At 50.5% G+C, this 17,070-nt stretch overlaps 1 protein-coding gene across 1 annotated transcript; it reads left to right on the forward strand.

Annotated features, from left to right (window-relative positions):
* Positions 1-739: 739 nt before the first annotated feature.
* Positions 740-17,066, forward strand: IGFBP7 (insulin like growth factor binding protein 7; the record flags this gene model as incomplete). The annotated part of the gene is made up of 6 exons (XM_080343838.1): positions 740-1,223; positions 13,051-13,160; positions 14,725-14,841; positions 15,402-15,528; positions 16,583-16,590; positions 17,028-17,066. 6 exons carry the CDS (start codon positions 740-742, stop codon positions 17,064-17,066), a joined length of 885 nt encoding a protein of 294 aa, XP_080199964.1.
* Positions 17,067-17,070: the final 4 nt, after the last annotated feature.

The raw sequence follows: 17,070 nt of genomic DNA on the forward strand, positions 1-17,070 counted from the left end.
ACTCCAGGGTACCCAAGCAGCGCCAATCATGCAAGCCCTGGCAGTACAAGGGCTGAGCATCACCTCAACCTGGGCTGCCCTGCACAAGGTGCAGCCAGGTCTGAGGGGAGGAAATGAGTGCAAGGAGAGAAAAGAGCACTGTGGACCACCACACCACACTCCACCCAGGGGGGTTAATACCACCACGATGCTTTTGTAGGCTGCACTGTCCAGGCACTGTCCCAGCAGACTCAAGCAGCATTGCCCAGTGCTACCCAAAGAATATTCCCAGTTTTTGCTGGTGGCAACAGCACGCAGCCCTCAGCCCCTTGGAGACCCCTCAGGAGCCATCTCAAGGCAGGTGACACAAGTCAAGGTGAAAGGCAGCAGCAGGCAACAACTTTGTCCCAAGTTTGTGCAAAAGAAGCCCGACAGCCCTCCTTTGGTCTCTCGTTCCCACTCCTGCAGGAAACTGACCCATCTCGGGGTCTCTGCTGCTCCTCGCAGCTGACGGCTGCGCAGCACAGGCGGGTGACAAGAGAGAGGAACAGGACGCCAGAGCTGAGGGGCAGCCCCCGCAGCATACGAAGGGACCGAGGGTGGCGGTGCGGAGGGGCTGGCGGTGCAGAGGGAGGGCGGCGGTGCCCCGCTGCCGCCGCGGGGGCCGTGGCCGTGACCGGGGCCGGGCCGGCGCCGCCGGGGAGGGGTTTCCCCTGCTGCGGTTTAAGTGCCTGGCGGGGGCGGGCGGCGCTGTGCCGCCATGCCGCCCTCCGCGCTGCTGCTGCTGCTGCTAGTGCTGGCGGTGCCCGCTCCGGCGGCGGTGCCCGCTGCGGCGGTGGGGGGCTGTGGACCCTGCGAGCCGGCGCAGTGCCCGGCGCTGCCCCCGCGGGGCTGCCCGCTGGGCCGGGTGCGGGACGCCTGCGGCTGCTGCTGGCAGTGCGGCCGCGGCGAGGGCGAGGCGTGCGGTGGTGGCGGGGCTGCGGGGGGGCGCTGCGCCCCCGGCCTCGAGTGCGTGAAGAGCCGCCAGCGCCGCAAGGCCAAGGGCGGCCCGGCCCCGGGACCCCTGGCTGCCGTCGCTGCCGCCGGCCCGCCCGGCGTGTGCCTCTGCAAGAGCCGCTACCCAGTGTGCGGCAGCGACGGGCTCACCTACAGCAGCGGCTGCCAGCTCCGCGCTGCCAGCCTGCGAGCCCAGAGCCGCGGCGAACCCGCCATCAACCAGCGCAGCAAGGGAGCCTGCGAGCAAGGTGCGGGGCTGGGCGGGCGGGTGGGGCGGCCGGAGGCCAAGTGCTCGGGGAAGGGAGCGGGACGAGCTGGGCGCTGGCACGATTTGGGAGGGGAGATGTGCGGCTGTGCTGTCAGACTTCACCGTGAAAAAGCTGGTCCCAACTGTTCCTCGTACTGTTTTATCCCACTGGGATGCTTATTTATAACGTTAAGATGAAACCACCTTAAATGGACTTCAGAGTTCCAGGCGCATCATGCTGCCTAAACTTGGAGTAAGACTTTAGACCAGCCCCAGAAATGCGGGGAAACGGCCACTTCCCCATAGCTTCCAGCTGTACTGAAACTACACTGCGCTGCTTTTCATACTTTGCCTGCAACTTGCAGCCTGGGATGCTGTGAAATGGGACAAAAGAGTTTATCAGTCCAGGGGAGGACTTGGCAGAGGAAGATTGCCGTGAGAAAAGGAAATGATCAAATGGATGCGAAAGCAAGAGAAATTCAGAGCCAGCATTCACTGGCTTGCTTTGGTTTGAAATTAAAACAAGCAGTGACTTTCCTCTGAGCTGTACTTAGTGGTTTGCACTTGAGTGAGCTCAATTCTTCCCAAGCTGTTGCTTGGAGATGCTGCTCAAGGAAGAAATTGTTCTACTGTGGAGCCTCTACTAGAAATCCTGGCTTTCTGATAGTGGGTTTTATTGGGAGGAAGGGAGGGGTGGGACATAGCAGACAAACCATTTACTGAACGTCTCAAGGACGATATTGCAGAGCCAATGCTGTTTTGGTGGAGGAGTGTTTCATAAACGCGGTATGTGTAGGGTCACAACCTCCACCTCCTCTTTGTCTCTCTTCCCATAACTGAGGCCAAGTATGTCTTGCAAAAAATGTTTCTGAAACTTCCAAGGAAAGCATGAAAGGCTGGGTGAGGACTGGGTTATGCACTTGGACGTTGTCCATTAAATGCCCTGCATGGGTTTTCACAAACCTTGTGCAAAACATCAGGGTTATGTATTAGCTGGAAACATTGTGGTACAGTGTTAACTCCTGGAGAGAAGGAGCTTCAACCCTCAGGCTATTGTTGGGATGAGATGAAACAGCCTCTGTCCTCACCTCTGTCTAACGTTTGGAAGGGGTATTTCTTGTCCAGCAGACTCGGGAGATGGTCACAGCAGTCTTAAAAATACATGCTGCTTCTTGGCCTCGCCAGCCCAGACTGAGCGAGCAATTTTGTTTGAAAGATGTCTGAGGTCACATTTCAAGTGTGTACTTGGGAAGAGGGCCCTGTTCACAGTTGTGTTGCTCAAGGTCACCTGGGAGTTCATGGCAAAACAAGTATTGATGCTCATATTGTAAGCTTCTGCCCCAGCCCTTGTCTGGACTTCCTTGTGTTTGTCCCAGACTGGGTGCTGGCTTGGCCTGATGGGGCTTTGACCTAGACTATGGAGACAGAGTTTTATGAGGTCAATGCAAACACAAGCCACTAGGCAGGATGGTGGGACGCCACTGACCCACCACCCTTAAACAGCTCCCGTGAGACTTTCTCCATCCTCTGGTCATCGCAGCAGCAGCTTCTCTGTAGGGGGTCACAGTGCAGGACAACCACTCCATGCACAAACTGCATCCCTTCCTTGGAGAAGGTCCCATTGGGCATGCAGATGTGCAGCTTTGCAATCCGTTACCTGTTGTTTAAGAACTTTGCTGGAGCATGCGATGCTGAGCCACTGGCAAAATGTCCCCTCCTCTGACACTCTGGGAAATTGCTCTTCTTTTGGATCGTGCTGCTGGGAGAGCTCCAACCCAGCATCTCAGGGAAGGGAACAGGAGGGTGCAGGCTGCTCAGCAGTGGTGTTGCAACTGTCTCTTCTGAGATGACCCTCAGCAGCATAATGTTGTGCTGCAAACCTTCTTCTGGTGATGCACATTGCTTTGTGGAGTGCAGCTGAGGCAGGGACTCAGCCCACACATGTGGTAGACATCCGGAAGTATTTTCTGTAGTCCTCAGGGCCTCTTGGCAGTTAGGACTGTTGGGTGGGGAGAGGAGGTGAGTTGTAATCTCCACACCGATTTTGAAAGAATGGCAGAAGAGGACATCCATCCCATCAGCTTCACAAGGCAGAGCCTCTTTCAGTATATTTCCAGATAGGAGACAGCACTTTTATTGGTTTCCAAAAGAACCTAAATGCTGTGGGAGTCAAAAGTGCGGAAGTTCCGGCTTTTGCCATTTCCCACCACAAACAGACATGATCTCCTTAAGGCACTGCCTAGGGTGGGATCCTGCACAGGGAGACCACAAACAGGCAGGATCCTGCCTGCATCAGTCTTTTGTGTGACAGCTTTTGTGTAGAAAGAATCCTTGGGGTCATTGGACTTGGGCTTCTTGCTCAGGGCAGATGGGCTCTGAGGTGTCTGCACTTGCAGGACTATCAGGATCTCATCCTTTGAGTGCAAGAGTGAGCAGCCTTTCAAGTCTGAGGAGAAATCCAGAAAAACATCTTCCAGCAGTGGGTCGTGACTATGATTGCTTTTTTTAAACAAGTGAACTGGAGAGGGAGGGCTTGTTTTGCACATCCCATTGAAAGCTGGTCCTTGGGAGGAGAAAATGTGGAGCTGTGGCTGCTGTTGGCCTTTGCTGTCATCAGCAGCTGGAGGTGGGGTATCCAGTGGAAGAAGGGACCAGCATATTGGCAGATGCTTCTCCTCACTCATACGAGCACTGTGGCATGTTTGGGGTGTTAAGACAGAAGACTGGACATGGACAAAATGGGGCAAATGCTGCCTTTTATTGATTCCTACCAGTGTTTGCTCAAACCTCACCTTTCAGTCAAGGTGGGAATGAGTCTTACCACACCTACCTTCTCTTCTGCCTTGAGACACAGGGATCAGCCACAAACAATTAAAAGACTCAAGCAATTAAAATTTCTTGGTTAACTGGGGCTGCACTTCATACCCTATCTGTGGCATATGTACCAGCTAGTCAAAAGGTCTGAAGGAGGTTCACCTGTTTGAGGGATAGTCCTGCGATTTGTCACAGTCAACACAAGTGGGCATGAGTAAAACCTCCTGGAAACAAAGTAGTCAGCTACACAGGGCTTGATGTGCAAAATACTCCTTCAGACATGCATTTTTTCCACCACAGATATATTTCCAAGGGGATAAAAGTTCATTAAAATTATATTTGGCAGCTTTTGCTTGCTAAGAGATACTGCCCACCAACTAGGAACAAATTGGATGTTTCTTTGTTGTTCAGTAGCAAAAGTAAGGAGCCAGTTCTCAGCGCTACATAATGCGCCTTGACCTTGTCCTTGGGATTCTTTTTGTGCTGCTTGTTTCCCAGACCTCTGGGATCTGATGTCTGTGCTCTTTGTATAAAAATAGTGAAGCCATGCAGAAAAACGTATTTCCGTTGTAGACAAAACTTTGCGTAGGAGGGAAAAGTAAGACACAGTTGAGAAGAGCTTGTGAGGCTGGAAATAACCCTTGCTATACCTGCACTTGGCAGGTGCAGGAATCCAGTCAGTCTTTGCTGGAGTGGGTGGCATCTGAGCAGGACCATTGGAAATGGCTGGAAAAATGCACCTTGCTTGATTCCCAACTCCCTGAGGCTGCGTGGCTGCTGGTGGTGCTGTGTCAGCAGGACACAGCAAAGCTGCTTGTGTTTGCCGTGGGTGAGCAGGCAGTGATGCTGTGGTGCTCCTTCCCAGCTGGGCTCATGCTGCGCCCTCACGCTTGCACTCCCAGCTGGCTCTGGGCTTGGCCTGCTCCCTGCCAGGGAGCCACTACCCACATGTCATCTCTACCCTTGTGCCCTGGCAGCCTCTTGTAACTAATCCCAGTGCTGAGGCTGTGAGAGAGAAGGATGCTGTGAAGTTTTCCAGCTGCTTTCCAGCATTGCCTTTACATGGGTTGGCCCTTTGCTCTCTGCCCATGGATACAAATAGCTACGCTCAGGTCTGCTCCCAGCTCTTGTAGGTAGGGCAGGCCTGGACACAAAGCAGAAGCCTGCTGGTGGGGCAGGGACAGACAGTCAGGGGTGCCATCTCCAGTGGTCCCCGTGGCAGGAGGGGAGGCCACCATAACAGTTTAGGAGCTGCCATCACCCATCTGTGCACAGTAATTTAGGCTGAGATTCATTTTGCAGTGCATGCACTGAGGCTGTTTACGCACATCTAGGACCTGGGGCAGGAGGAATGTGGTACCCACTGGCATGTGAAGCCAACTGGCATAAAGAATTAGGATTGTGTGGCTCAACTCAAGCCAGGCAGAAAAACAACCTCAATGCACCAACCCCCATCAAAAAGCTTGCAGGATTTTTGGCATGACGATCTCTCTGAGCTGAAAAATACCAGGCACGGACTCGTTGCCTAACCAGTGCAAGAAGAGACAAATACCCCAGAGTCTCTCTTATCATTAGATGCCAGCAAAATACCTACTTCGGGGGACTTGTTGTGACTGGTGGAGATACTGCTGGAGTTGCCTCATTGCAGCCCAAAGGCCTTATGGTTTGAAGTCCCTGATACCTGTTCAAGCAGAGTTAAGTTCTCTAGGTTGTTTTGCTGTTGTAAGTCAAGGCTTTGCCTTTCTTTTATGCTCACTTCTCTCTTGGGTGAAGTTGAGTGCATGTTCTTGCCCAAATGCCTCACACCACAGACATCAGAGGACAGTCTTTCACTCTCCAGGGAACTGTTGGTGTTTTGTACCTACCTACAAAGACCTACCAGAGACAGAAAGTCGGGGCTTCTCTGGGTGAAGGACATTTGCTGACTTGCCAAGCAGCCTGCTTTATTTCATTTGATCTGAATGTGGCTTAAGTCTCTGTGACTCCATGAAACATGCAGAGGTTTACCCTATGGTGATGGGGACACAGCACCTTGCAGGATCCTTCCCAAAGGTTGCAGAGCTTATGAACAGCAGGACCAGGAGAGGGATTCTCTTAAAGCAGACTGTAGCCAGCTCTAAAGGATGCCCAGTTTGGGGAGATCCCAGTCACCAGAGCTGAGCTGTCTTCCCTGAGAGGTATCATTTTGGCTTGCCAGAAGCCCAGGCAGCATCCCTGCCAAGAAACGTTTCTTGCTTGGGTGCCAACCACCAGCTCTGGGGTCTGGGGAAAGGTGGGTGCAAGGTTTCTTGGATGTCCACAGGGCTTAAAAAACAGGCTGATGGACATAGAATCATGTCTGCTAGGTTCTCATGGAGACTGACAGCCCCAGGGACAAATACACTCGCCCAGAGTCCCACCACTTTCCCGCAGCAGTGGTTTTGCTTTGCTGGTGCCTTAGTATCCGATAAAGCGCTCTCTGCTCTGCAAAGAAAGAGGCACTGACTTCCCACAGGTCAATTTTAAAACAAGAAACATAAATCACATCTGTTGGCTCCTTCCATCCAAATTCAGCTCTTGAAGCTTTGCCAGAAATATTTTAGTTTTGAGGGTGTTTTGTTTATTTTTTTAATCCACTGCCAGAGTAGAGCAGGAATGGGGGCTTTTGAGGGAAACTTTCTGGGAGATAACAGGCTGCTGTTATCACTGACATTGGCTCATCTTTTCCTGATAGAGCTGTCTTAAATTCAAAGGCTACGACTCTTTTAGATACCAGACAGCATAGTTAATATATAATCACATTTTGCAATAAATTCTTCCGGATTTGTGCTTTTGAACTAACAACTAGCTTAGATTGATTTAGGTCTTTCCTGCCATTCTTCCTTTCCTGGATTTTAAGAGACTTAAAAGACTATCAGTATTTCATGAGTGCTTTCTTCTTTGCTGTTGAAAGAGAGATTTAGGCATGTTTTTGCTAAGAAGTCATCTATGGTTGGAAATGAACTGGACTCCCTGATACTCCTGGGAATCTGGTTTGGGTTTCTGCATCAGCTGGGAGTGGGGGTCTTGCAGCAGTGGCTGGTACCTGCTTTCTCTTACCACAAAGGAAAGCATTGTTATTTGCAGGTGTTTGTGCTGCAGCATTTTTGTGCTGCATCCAGAGAGTCCACAGCAGAGCTACACAGGTGTGTGGTGTGTTTACACCTTTTGTTTTGTAGCACAGAGTCCTTTTGGATAGAGCGTGGTGTGGGGATTTGATTCAGTGCGGTGCTTGCTTTCCCAGCACACAGTGCATTGGGATTTTGAGGCAGAGTTTCTAGGGCTGAAGCTTTGTGCTGGTATTTTTTTTTAGTTAATCTGTAACTTGGGTATTTTCCACTGTTGTAGGATAAGCCATAAATTCCTCCTTAAAAGGCATTTAGATATTTGAAAAGGTTTTGGTTCACTGGAGCTTGAGTTTTTATGGTAACTGTGCTAAAATCTTGTTAGGGAAACTGCTTAATATATTACTTGGCAGCTCAGTATCTTGGAGAACACCAGTATGCGAGGGGCTATGCAAATGCCTCCACTGCCCAAGAGGATCTGGTATTTCACCTGTTTCTTTATTCTCAATCATCATAGCATATTACAAATCATCACTAGGAAGGAATGATTAGAGATCAGCAAATTCCTCCCTGTGTTTGTGCTTTTTCCTGTTGCTGGAAAGGCATGCTGTGTTTAAAAAAATATGTTTAATCCTTTGTTAGGCTGAGGTTGATTGAGGTTCATACTAAATAGGAGATTACCATGTAACAAGTCTAATCAGGTTGGACTTCTGAAAGCCCTACTTGCTTTTCCATGCATAAACGCTGCCATGCCTTGTTTCTGTGTCTCTCACCACAAGCTTTTCACATTCTTTCCAGGCTTTAGCTTGTGATCCTCCTTGTGCCATAATGACAGTTTTCTTAGTAAAACTGAGCCAAGATCACAGGAAGAGTAGAGGGGAGATGGTGGCCTCTATGAGTGTGTCTGTGAGGTCTGGGATAAAAAACCTCAAGTACGCATCCAGATATGGCCAGGAAGCAGCAAGCGTGTTTACAGAAAGCTACTGTCTGTTTGACCCTGGGGACAGCACACTTCAGACACTGGCAAAGGAGGGGGAAGTGGGTAAAAACAGGCAGGATGAGGGGAAAAGGCAGGAGAGAGGTTGGCTTGTGGAAGTCTTCTGCAAGGGCAGCATCATCTCCTCTCAGAGAGTTTGCCCTTTCCCCACTTGCCTGTTTCCAAGGGCAAGTGTAGTTATAAGTTTGTAGCTGAGCTTCAGAACAGCCTCAGCCACATTGGCCCCCGCATTAGCCCAGTGTTGACATTTAGATGGCGCTGAGGATGCTGCGGATGTGGCAGAGTGCTGAGCATGGTACACGGTGTGCTGAGGGGCAGCCTCTTCCCTGGGCACAATGTCAGGGCCAGCACAGACCTGTCCTGCATGCCACCTACGGGAGAAAGGGCTTGAGGTTTTGTTCTTTGAAGTGCTGCCCTGTTCTCTCTCCCAGCCTATGTGTAAACCCCATGGAGGACCGCATCTCCTTTGCTCTGGGTGTCTTGGAGCCTCTTTCTGTAACTCCTTAGTCTCTTCAAGGCCAAGCTAAAGGAGGTGGACAAATGCCTTCAGCAAGAGGTAAAGAAGGAGGCTTGTAGTCTACCAGAAAGCAGCAGGTAGCTTTGGGAATGGGGAAGGCTAGAAGCTGCTCACACTTCCTGTCTGCTGCTGCTTCTTGCAGAGCACTGACCTGGGAGGGAGCAGTCGAGCCCATGCCAACTATTGAGTAGATGCTATTACAGAAGGTTTCTTCCTCTCCATATAAAGTCATTTTGAAGGAAAAATACTTTCCCAGCAACTTAGGAGACTGGAGTGAGTCTATTTCAAATTTGCAAGTGCTTGTAAGGGTGAAAACTGTCCAGCTTTTGCTTTGATTTGCTGTCTTGCAGGGACTGTTGTTCTGAGACTGTGTTTCACCCAGGGCTGTGGCATGGCAATGCAATGCTCAGGAGGGCTGGCTGGGAAACAGGCTGGCACCCACATAAGCTTCAGAATGTGGTAGACAGCTTCATATGTTGGTGGTCAGGATTTCCCATGCACACCCAAGCACCAGGGCATACCCCACAAGTGCTTTATGTTGAGTTTATTTCTGCCTTTAGTGACACACCTGTAGCCCCCTTGATTTTACTGAAGAAGCTATTGCTCTGCTTGCTGGGGTGTGATTTATTTCTTTGTGTGTGTGTGGACACCAAAGGAATATCAGTGAGGTCCAGCTAACTCTGAGCTGTCATACCAGCAGGTGCGTGGGTGGGCTGGGAGGTGCCAGATCCCTACCTGCTGTGCTGAGCAGAGAAGAGGTGCTCAGGGCAGAAGGGTGCCAGGAACAGATGCCAAATGATGGCCTCATCCATGAAGTCACAGGCTCTGCTGCATGCTGCTGTGGCAGAAGAGCAGCTACATAACAGCAGTGGAAACTCCTCTCCAGCTGCTGTTTTTGACATAACGCAGGCTGTCAGCTTCCTGTGATCTGCAGAAAAAACAATCCCTGCGCTTTCAGGCTCCTCTCCAGGGTGAATGAGCTTGCTGGCTCTGTACATAAGCCCCTTCCCTGGCCATGGAGAGCCATTTGTCTTATGAACAATGGGCAGAGCAGGGAGGAAATGCCTGAAGTGCCTTCAGAGAGCAGCTGATATCCATCAACAGCCTGCACTGTCCTCTTGGCCAAGGAGCTCCTTCACTGTCAGGGCGTGTACCGGCATCCTCCACATCCATGGTGCCTCTGGCTCAGTCAGAGACCACCCAGCCGCATTTGTGTCTCCATCATCTAGGTGGGTCTCTGGCCTTGATGGCCATTTGCATCCCTAGGTGCCACCAGCAATTTCCTGGCCCAAAGAAAGCAGATGGAGAAACATTCCCCTTGGTGGAGAATGCTGCAAGCAGAGCTGCAAGGCCTCTGAGATGTAGGCTGTAGGATGAGGGCTAAGTTGCTCCTGCCTGGCAGGAATCCAAACATCCGCTCTGTACAAGGTAGGCTTGTTTCCAGTCCTGCTGGGCACATGGTGGCCTCACTCCCTTCACAAGTATCCCCGAAGCAAGAGGGGTGACTTGCAGGAGGGAATGTCCTCACATCCTCTGAAGTCCCTGCAAGGCTCAGGCATCCCCTGCCTCTCCTGTAGTGGCAGTTTGCTGTGTCCCCTGCCCATCTCAGGCTGCTTCTGGGGACTGTGGAAGGGAGCATGAGGGGGACCAACACAGGCAGTAAGCAGGGTGGCTGCCATGCACCCAGGTGTCAGCTGGCTGTGGTGGGAGCCTAGCTAATGCCGTGGCCTGTCGTGATTTGACTTAAAATCTGCTGACTTCTTGGCCTTTCTCATTTATTTTTAGTGGAGGAAGAAGCACAGCTCTAGAATTTTGGCTGTCTGGATTTAAGTTGAATATCCCAAGAGACCACACTGACTCTTCCCATGACACAGTCACATCTCTGGGGTTGTGTATTCCCTTCTGGTCTCAGGGTTGTGCCGGATGGAGGCAGAGGTCTGTGAGTGCTCCCAGTTCATTTTGCAGACACAGGCAGAGTTTCACATTCCTCCTGGTTAGATCAGGATGTACGTCCCGAGCTCGAGTCTGCCTCATAACAGCCAGACTCTGGCTGTGCTGTGGCTGCTGCGCCAAGCCAGCCAGAGCTTCACTGTGAAATTGTGCAGGCAATTCCCCTTTCAAGGGAAAATAAAGAGTTTTTCCTTGCCTGGGAGGTGGGCAGAAATTCCCTCTCTCTTTTCCCTGCCAGGAGCTGCTGCAGAAAAATCCTGGTGTGACCTGCTCCTGGCAGAGTGAGCAAATATCCGTGGGCAGAGTGTGTACGGGCTTGTGACACAGGGGGGAACCCAGTGGCAGCCAAGACTGAGACACTACGGGCAGTGGATTTAGCGGTGTGATGAATGCTGCAGGTTCCCAGACAAGGAAGAATTGAGCCTGATCCTGGAAGAACTTAATGGTGCCTTAAAATCCACTTGGATTTTAATGTAAGAATCAGGATCTCTCGTTTTCTGCAGTGGGAGATGGTGGTCATTTTGGGGCAGCTGTGTTTCTGCTGCCTCACGGAGAATCCAGCGACCAGTGATAAAGAGGATGGTGTCACATGGGGTCAAACATAGCCCTGCTGCCCCGGGGACAGGCCTCGAGCTCTGCTCTGGGAAGGGCACCTTGCACATGGAGGGTTTTGCATGGCCAGAGCAGAGGGCGTCAGCAGGCTGCTAGGGTGGGAGCACGTCAGCTGGAGGTCCTTGCAGAGCATGGGATGAGCTAAGCAGCCTGGGGACATCTAGTCCCACTGGTGCTGCCAAGTACCCTATTGTTCAAGGGACACGAGGAAAACAGCAGGGCTGTGCAGGAAACGGCTTCGCTGGGGAAGCGGAGCAGAGTGCATGACCTGATGTGGCCTCATCGTGGGGACAGCAATACCCATCCCTGCTTCTATGCAGCTACCTCCTATTAAAAGCAGGACTGGGATATCTCTTTAACAGAAAATCTGGATTGTAGCCACCCCTGGTCTCTTAGTGCCTTCCCACCGGCAGGACATGTACAGTCATTCCTGGACAGGAAAATCTCGGAAAAGAAAGAGCAAACTCTTCTCTGGGATCACACCAGCTGCTCAGGAGTGGGGAGCCACCTCAGCATCCCTTGGGCTAAGGCAGAGGGATGGCTGATGTCATCTGGCTGGTGATACTGGGGTCAGTCTGCCCCTAGATCCCAAAGAAGTAAAAAGACAGCAGCTTTCTGCTAGATGTTGGTGCAGTGGGATGCACCTGAAACCAGCTTCTCACTGCCTGCAAGGGGGTTGTAGGGTAGAGTGCATGTTCAGGACTAAGGTTGGTGCACATTCAGGACCCAAATCTGTCTCTCTTTTACAGGGCTGGGAATGAGCTGTGGTCTGTGAGCCAGCATACCGAGGGGCTTCAGTCAGGCTGGCTCTGGAGTACTTGTTCCCATAGGAAATGCCTTCTGGCAGAGTCTAATGGGAGCTTTAGTTTCCTGTCACTACCTACATCTTCAGAGCAGAAGGGGAAAATCTGCTGTGTTCTTCAAGCTATCAATAAGTGGAAATAAACACTATGTGCTCGTTTGCACTTCCTATTGTGGGGAAGTAATAGCTGCATTTTGTAAACAGCCCCACTGAAGAAGGATTGAACAGAAAAGGCCATTCTTCCCTTCCAGGGATATGAGTTAAATCTCCAACATTTCCCAGCCTGAGGGGTAAACATCTCCAGCCAGATCTGCAAAACAGCTCTGTTCCCATCTGGCTTTGGAAACAACTCTCTGTTTCACCAGGGATTAGAGCTCTTTGGGGAAAATGGAGCTCTGCATTCACCTGGTCCTTTCCCAGACCCTCCCCCAAGCAGAGCTCTGCCACCCTTCAGTCAGCCTTGTTTTGCTGAATATTGCACACAGGTAAAACAGAAGCAGCGTGACATTGAATTCTGCTAGCCACCTGCCACAGGCCTTGCTGCAGATTAAAATTGTGCTGGGAAAAAGGATGCTGTAAAGCTGGCCAATCTCTCTGTGGCATGGGAGAGTGAAGGGGACCCACTCTGTCTCCTAAGGGATTCATTCCTTCATGCCAGCGGAGTGTCAACAATGCACTTGGTGGCTGCATGGTGATCAAAGGCAGCAGTTCGTAAAGTCCTGGCTCGGGCCCTAAGAGAACAGAATACAAACACTAGCTTATGTTTAACCTCCACCTTGCAAGTAGATGGACTGATGACCTGAACTTGAGTTTCCACCCGGGGCAAGTGCCCATCAGCCTGAACAGCTTATGGTCAGATGCATATGTAGCTTTGGAGAGAGGAGTGCTGTGATGTGAGATCAGTCCAACAAGCTTTACTCCAAGCAGGGCCCTTCTTCACCTTATCCTCACAACCTGTCAGAAGTGACTAGCCCTGCTTAAAAGACTAGCAAGGAGAAAGGGAGACAGGCATGCAGTTACCCAATGCCTAAAAGCATTTCTTCCTTTTTGCAGGACCCTCCATAGTGACCCCTCCTAAAGATATCTGGAATGTGACAGGAGCGCAGATCTACCTGAGCTGTGAAGTCATAGGCATCCCAACCCCTGTCCTCATCTGGAACAAGGTAAGGACCCTGCTAGGAGCTCCTGAGACACAGCAAACCTGAGGCAGCTGGAACTGCCTGGTAAGCATAATGGCAATAGCCGATCCCTCCTTAAAAACACACGTCTGTGATGAGTTCTCTCATCTGTGCTGTTCTGTCCGCCCACAAACATCTGGCTTTGCTTAATCTTTTTCTAAACTCTAGTTGATCCCGAGGCAGAACAAGATGTGTGTTTCTCATGGTAGCGCCTGGTATTTGGAGCACACAGGCAATGTCCCTTGACCTGCTGTCACCCTGCTGGCGGCTGTGACTCTCAGGTGGCTAGACACGGCTCACCCACGTCAGGAATGGGAACCGTGTGGGCCAGTTGTCTCTGGTAGCCAGTGGTGTGCTGATTTTGGCAGTGTGCTGGTAACACCTGGCTTAGGGCAGGGGCCAGTCTTGAGCAGAGTGGATCCCAGCCATAAGGCTGAGAGCTGCTGTCTGGCCCCTGTAGCCTTTTAAAATGCCACAGGTTTGTGGGCACTCAGGAGGAGTCTTAAAAGTAAGCTGAAACAATACTAGATTAAGAATACTACAGAGGAAAAAAAAAAATATATTAGCCCAAAGACTGCTCTGTTCTGAAACAGCAAACTCTGTTCATGGGGGTGCAAGAGCAGACTGTCGGGGGAGAATTCCATGTCGGCATGCTGACCCAGGCAGCATCTTCTGCTTGTTTACAAGCAGATGCCGTGTTTACACTGACTGTCAGTGCTTCTCTGCTTTTGTGCCTCTTTCTCATGTCTGAGACTGTGTGACCTCGTGATAACAAGGGCTGAGCACCGCTTACTTCATGCTGTGCTCTGGGCTGCGATACACAGCATTGAGGAGTGACTGCACTGCTGCTCTGTCATCAATGTTGTGCCCACCTGGAGGGGCTGCCTGGTTTGCTGCAGCAGAAGCCTACAGGGCTGTGCCTGGCCTACTGGGAAGAGGATGGGTCATGCAGGGAGAGCCTGTTCCAGGAGCAACATTCAGATACTCAGGTCTCAGCTACTGCTATGCTAAAAAGCCTGGTCATCGGGAAAGTTGTGGGGGAGGCTCTCCAAACAGGGACAGCAGTTGGCTCCTGCAGTCCTCTGAGTCCCAAGCCCGAAGGCAAGTGCTCCAGCCTGCTGAGCTGGATTGATATATGGCTACCAGCAGCTGCAGGCAGCCAAATCCTCCTTGTTCAGCACAGGCATCGTTTGACAGGTTAAATCTACTCTTGGGAACATGCACACAAGTTCTGTGACACCAAGTTGGTGCAGGGCATGTTCACACACCCCACTGCCCAGCACTGTTCACACCAGAAAGCTGTGCTGCTCTCTCCATTCCTGCTGAGGCCAGGAGAATGCAGCCCCAGTGCTGATGCTGAGGCATTGGGGTGGTGGGCTGCAGTACACAGAGGGTAAGGTGAAATGCTAGCTCTAGAAAAAACACTGCTCCTGTGCAAAACACATTCGTCTAAAACTAGTGTTGATCTTGTCTGTGTGCAGGCATGGTCCAAACACTTCCAGCATAAATAAGCCCTGAAGTTCTCATGCCTCTCTGCCCTTCTGTTTAGATAATTCGGGGACAGTATGGTGTTCAGAGGATGGAGCTTCTGCCTGGAGACCGGGAAAACTTGGCCATCCAGACCCGAGGGGGCCCTGAGAAACACGAAGTGACTGGCTGGGTGCTCGTAAGTACTTTGTGTCTGCACAGAGCTGCACAAACAGTACAGTGACATTTACAAACAACTCATGAACAAAGAAGCGTGAAGAAGACACATGACAACAGAGAGAGTATTTAGAGGAAAAACAACCTGTGTGAATTAGACATGAGGAGAAGGGTGGATGCTATGGTCTCAACAGTTGCAGCTTTTCACCTCTGTCTAGCCTGCAGCAGAAGCATGCATTCTATGATCAGAGAAGGCTAGACTTAAATAAAATACCTCCTTTCTGTATGTCATTACTTTCCTGCTGCCATTAGTGGGAAGGAGACCTTAGCCATGTCTAGGAAGGAATCATAATAGAGGCAAAGTATCCCTAAGACCCACCCACAGATGAGGAGCCCTTACAGATCAGACAGACAGAAGAAATCGTGCAGTCAGTGTGGTCCCTGAGGGTTAACCACTACTTCATGCGCTCTGTTCATCTCATTATGTTTTAAACAGTTAACACATTATCTAAGATACCTTAAAACAGAATCACCTCTAGCTATGCACAGCATAGTTACTGGGGGATGCATTTCTTCCTCTAGATATCTCCTCTGAGCAAAGAGGATGCTGGAGAATATGAGTGTCATGCATCAAATGCCAAAGGAGAGGCAACGGCTTCTGCAAAAATTCATGTTGTGGAAACTCTGCATGAAATAGCCCTGACCAAAGGTATGTGGTGTGGTTGAATGCACAGCAGCTCTTTCCCCTAACAGTTGACTCAGTTATTTGATACAGGAGGACCATCTCTGTTTAATGCTTTCTGAGAAAAAAAAAAAGCACACGAGAAATATGAGTTTAACATGCAGCTTCTACTGGGTTTGGCAAAACATTCCCAGCAAATCTCAGCTGGTAGAGTTCTCAAGGGATTGTTAAATAACCCCCCGAGTGCTGTAAAGCACTGGAGATTGAGATACCAAATTAAAAACACCTTTTGGGGTTTTAAAAAACAACTTCTGGTAGGTTTCCAGCCCTAAATTTGTACCCTCCTTTCAGTGTTCTAAGGACACTTCCAAACCTGCCCATGTCTCCTGTGAATAGTATTGGCACAACCAGCCCCAAGACAGAGGAGGAATATGGAGCACTTCAATTCCTGCCAAGCCCCCTATTCTTCGCCATCCTGCAAACATCTTAGTCCCTGCCTGGGGAGGGGACAGATATGCCACAGCAGATCTTGGGCAAGGCCTAAAGCCTTTCCCCTCCAGCCCTCAGCCAGTTTTCAAACCCAGGTCCTCTTTGCCAGGCTGCAGGCAAAGCTGATGGAAACCCAACTGCCCTCATTCCAGCTGCAGAGAGGATGGCTTAGCACCAAGGCTTCAGAATAGACCCAAAGAGCTGAAACAGTAATTGTAACCATGCTAGAGGCAGAGGCACTGGGAACAGAGCACCCAGCTACAGAATACCATGCTACTCAAATCTACGTTTGGACATAATACTTAAGTTTTAATCCCAGTAGCTTTATTGTATGATAGAGCCTTGACTTTCTGTATCCTTATGCCCTTGAGTAGCTAAAAGACTTTACAATATTAACAGTGCCTGGCATTGAAATAAGAGCATAAAATGAATCCCAGCATCACTTCCACAGAGGAACTTTAGTAGAAGCCTTCAGCCAGTCTCTAATCCCTTTTCAAACATCTTATTTATGGATATGAACGAAATTGAGTTTTACCGAGTTGTGCCAAACTTACACCCCAGAACGGAAGATTTTTCACTCCCCCTCTCACAGGAACTACTGTGAGGTTGTAGTACCGCCTGTATTGCCTCATGGTTTATTTCTTACATGCACACCACATGTCACAGCTGTTTCTTTTCAGCTGTAGGAGGGCTCTCAAGTATGCTGTAGCTAAGCACTAAGCTGGCAGTCCACAGTTACTTAAAGGAAATTGATAACGTTAATGGAACAAACTGTCAGACAGCATAGCTACACACTGTGCAGTTAGGGAGTCTGTGTCCCATGTCCAGGTGATCTCAGCACAGAAAAATGCCATCTATCACCATCCCCCTGCAACTGTATACTGCAGTAGGGATGGAAGGAAGAAAAGAAGGAAGGAGGTGGTCAGGTCTGACCCCCAGCTAAGCCATCAGCTAACTCATGCACTGTGCTACTGCCCAAGCTGTGATAGGACCCTTCAGAACGGTACAGAGCATAACATGTTTTTGTTTTTCCACAGATGATGGTGCAGAGCTCTGATGTGAGGACTTTCACTTGAGCAC

The sequence above is a fragment of the Nesoenas mayeri genome (assembly GCF_963082525.1).
Source record: "Nesoenas mayeri genome assembly, chromosome: 4".
Classification (NCBI taxonomy): Eukaryota; Metazoa; Chordata; class Aves; order Columbiformes; family Columbidae; genus Nesoenas; species Nesoenas mayeri.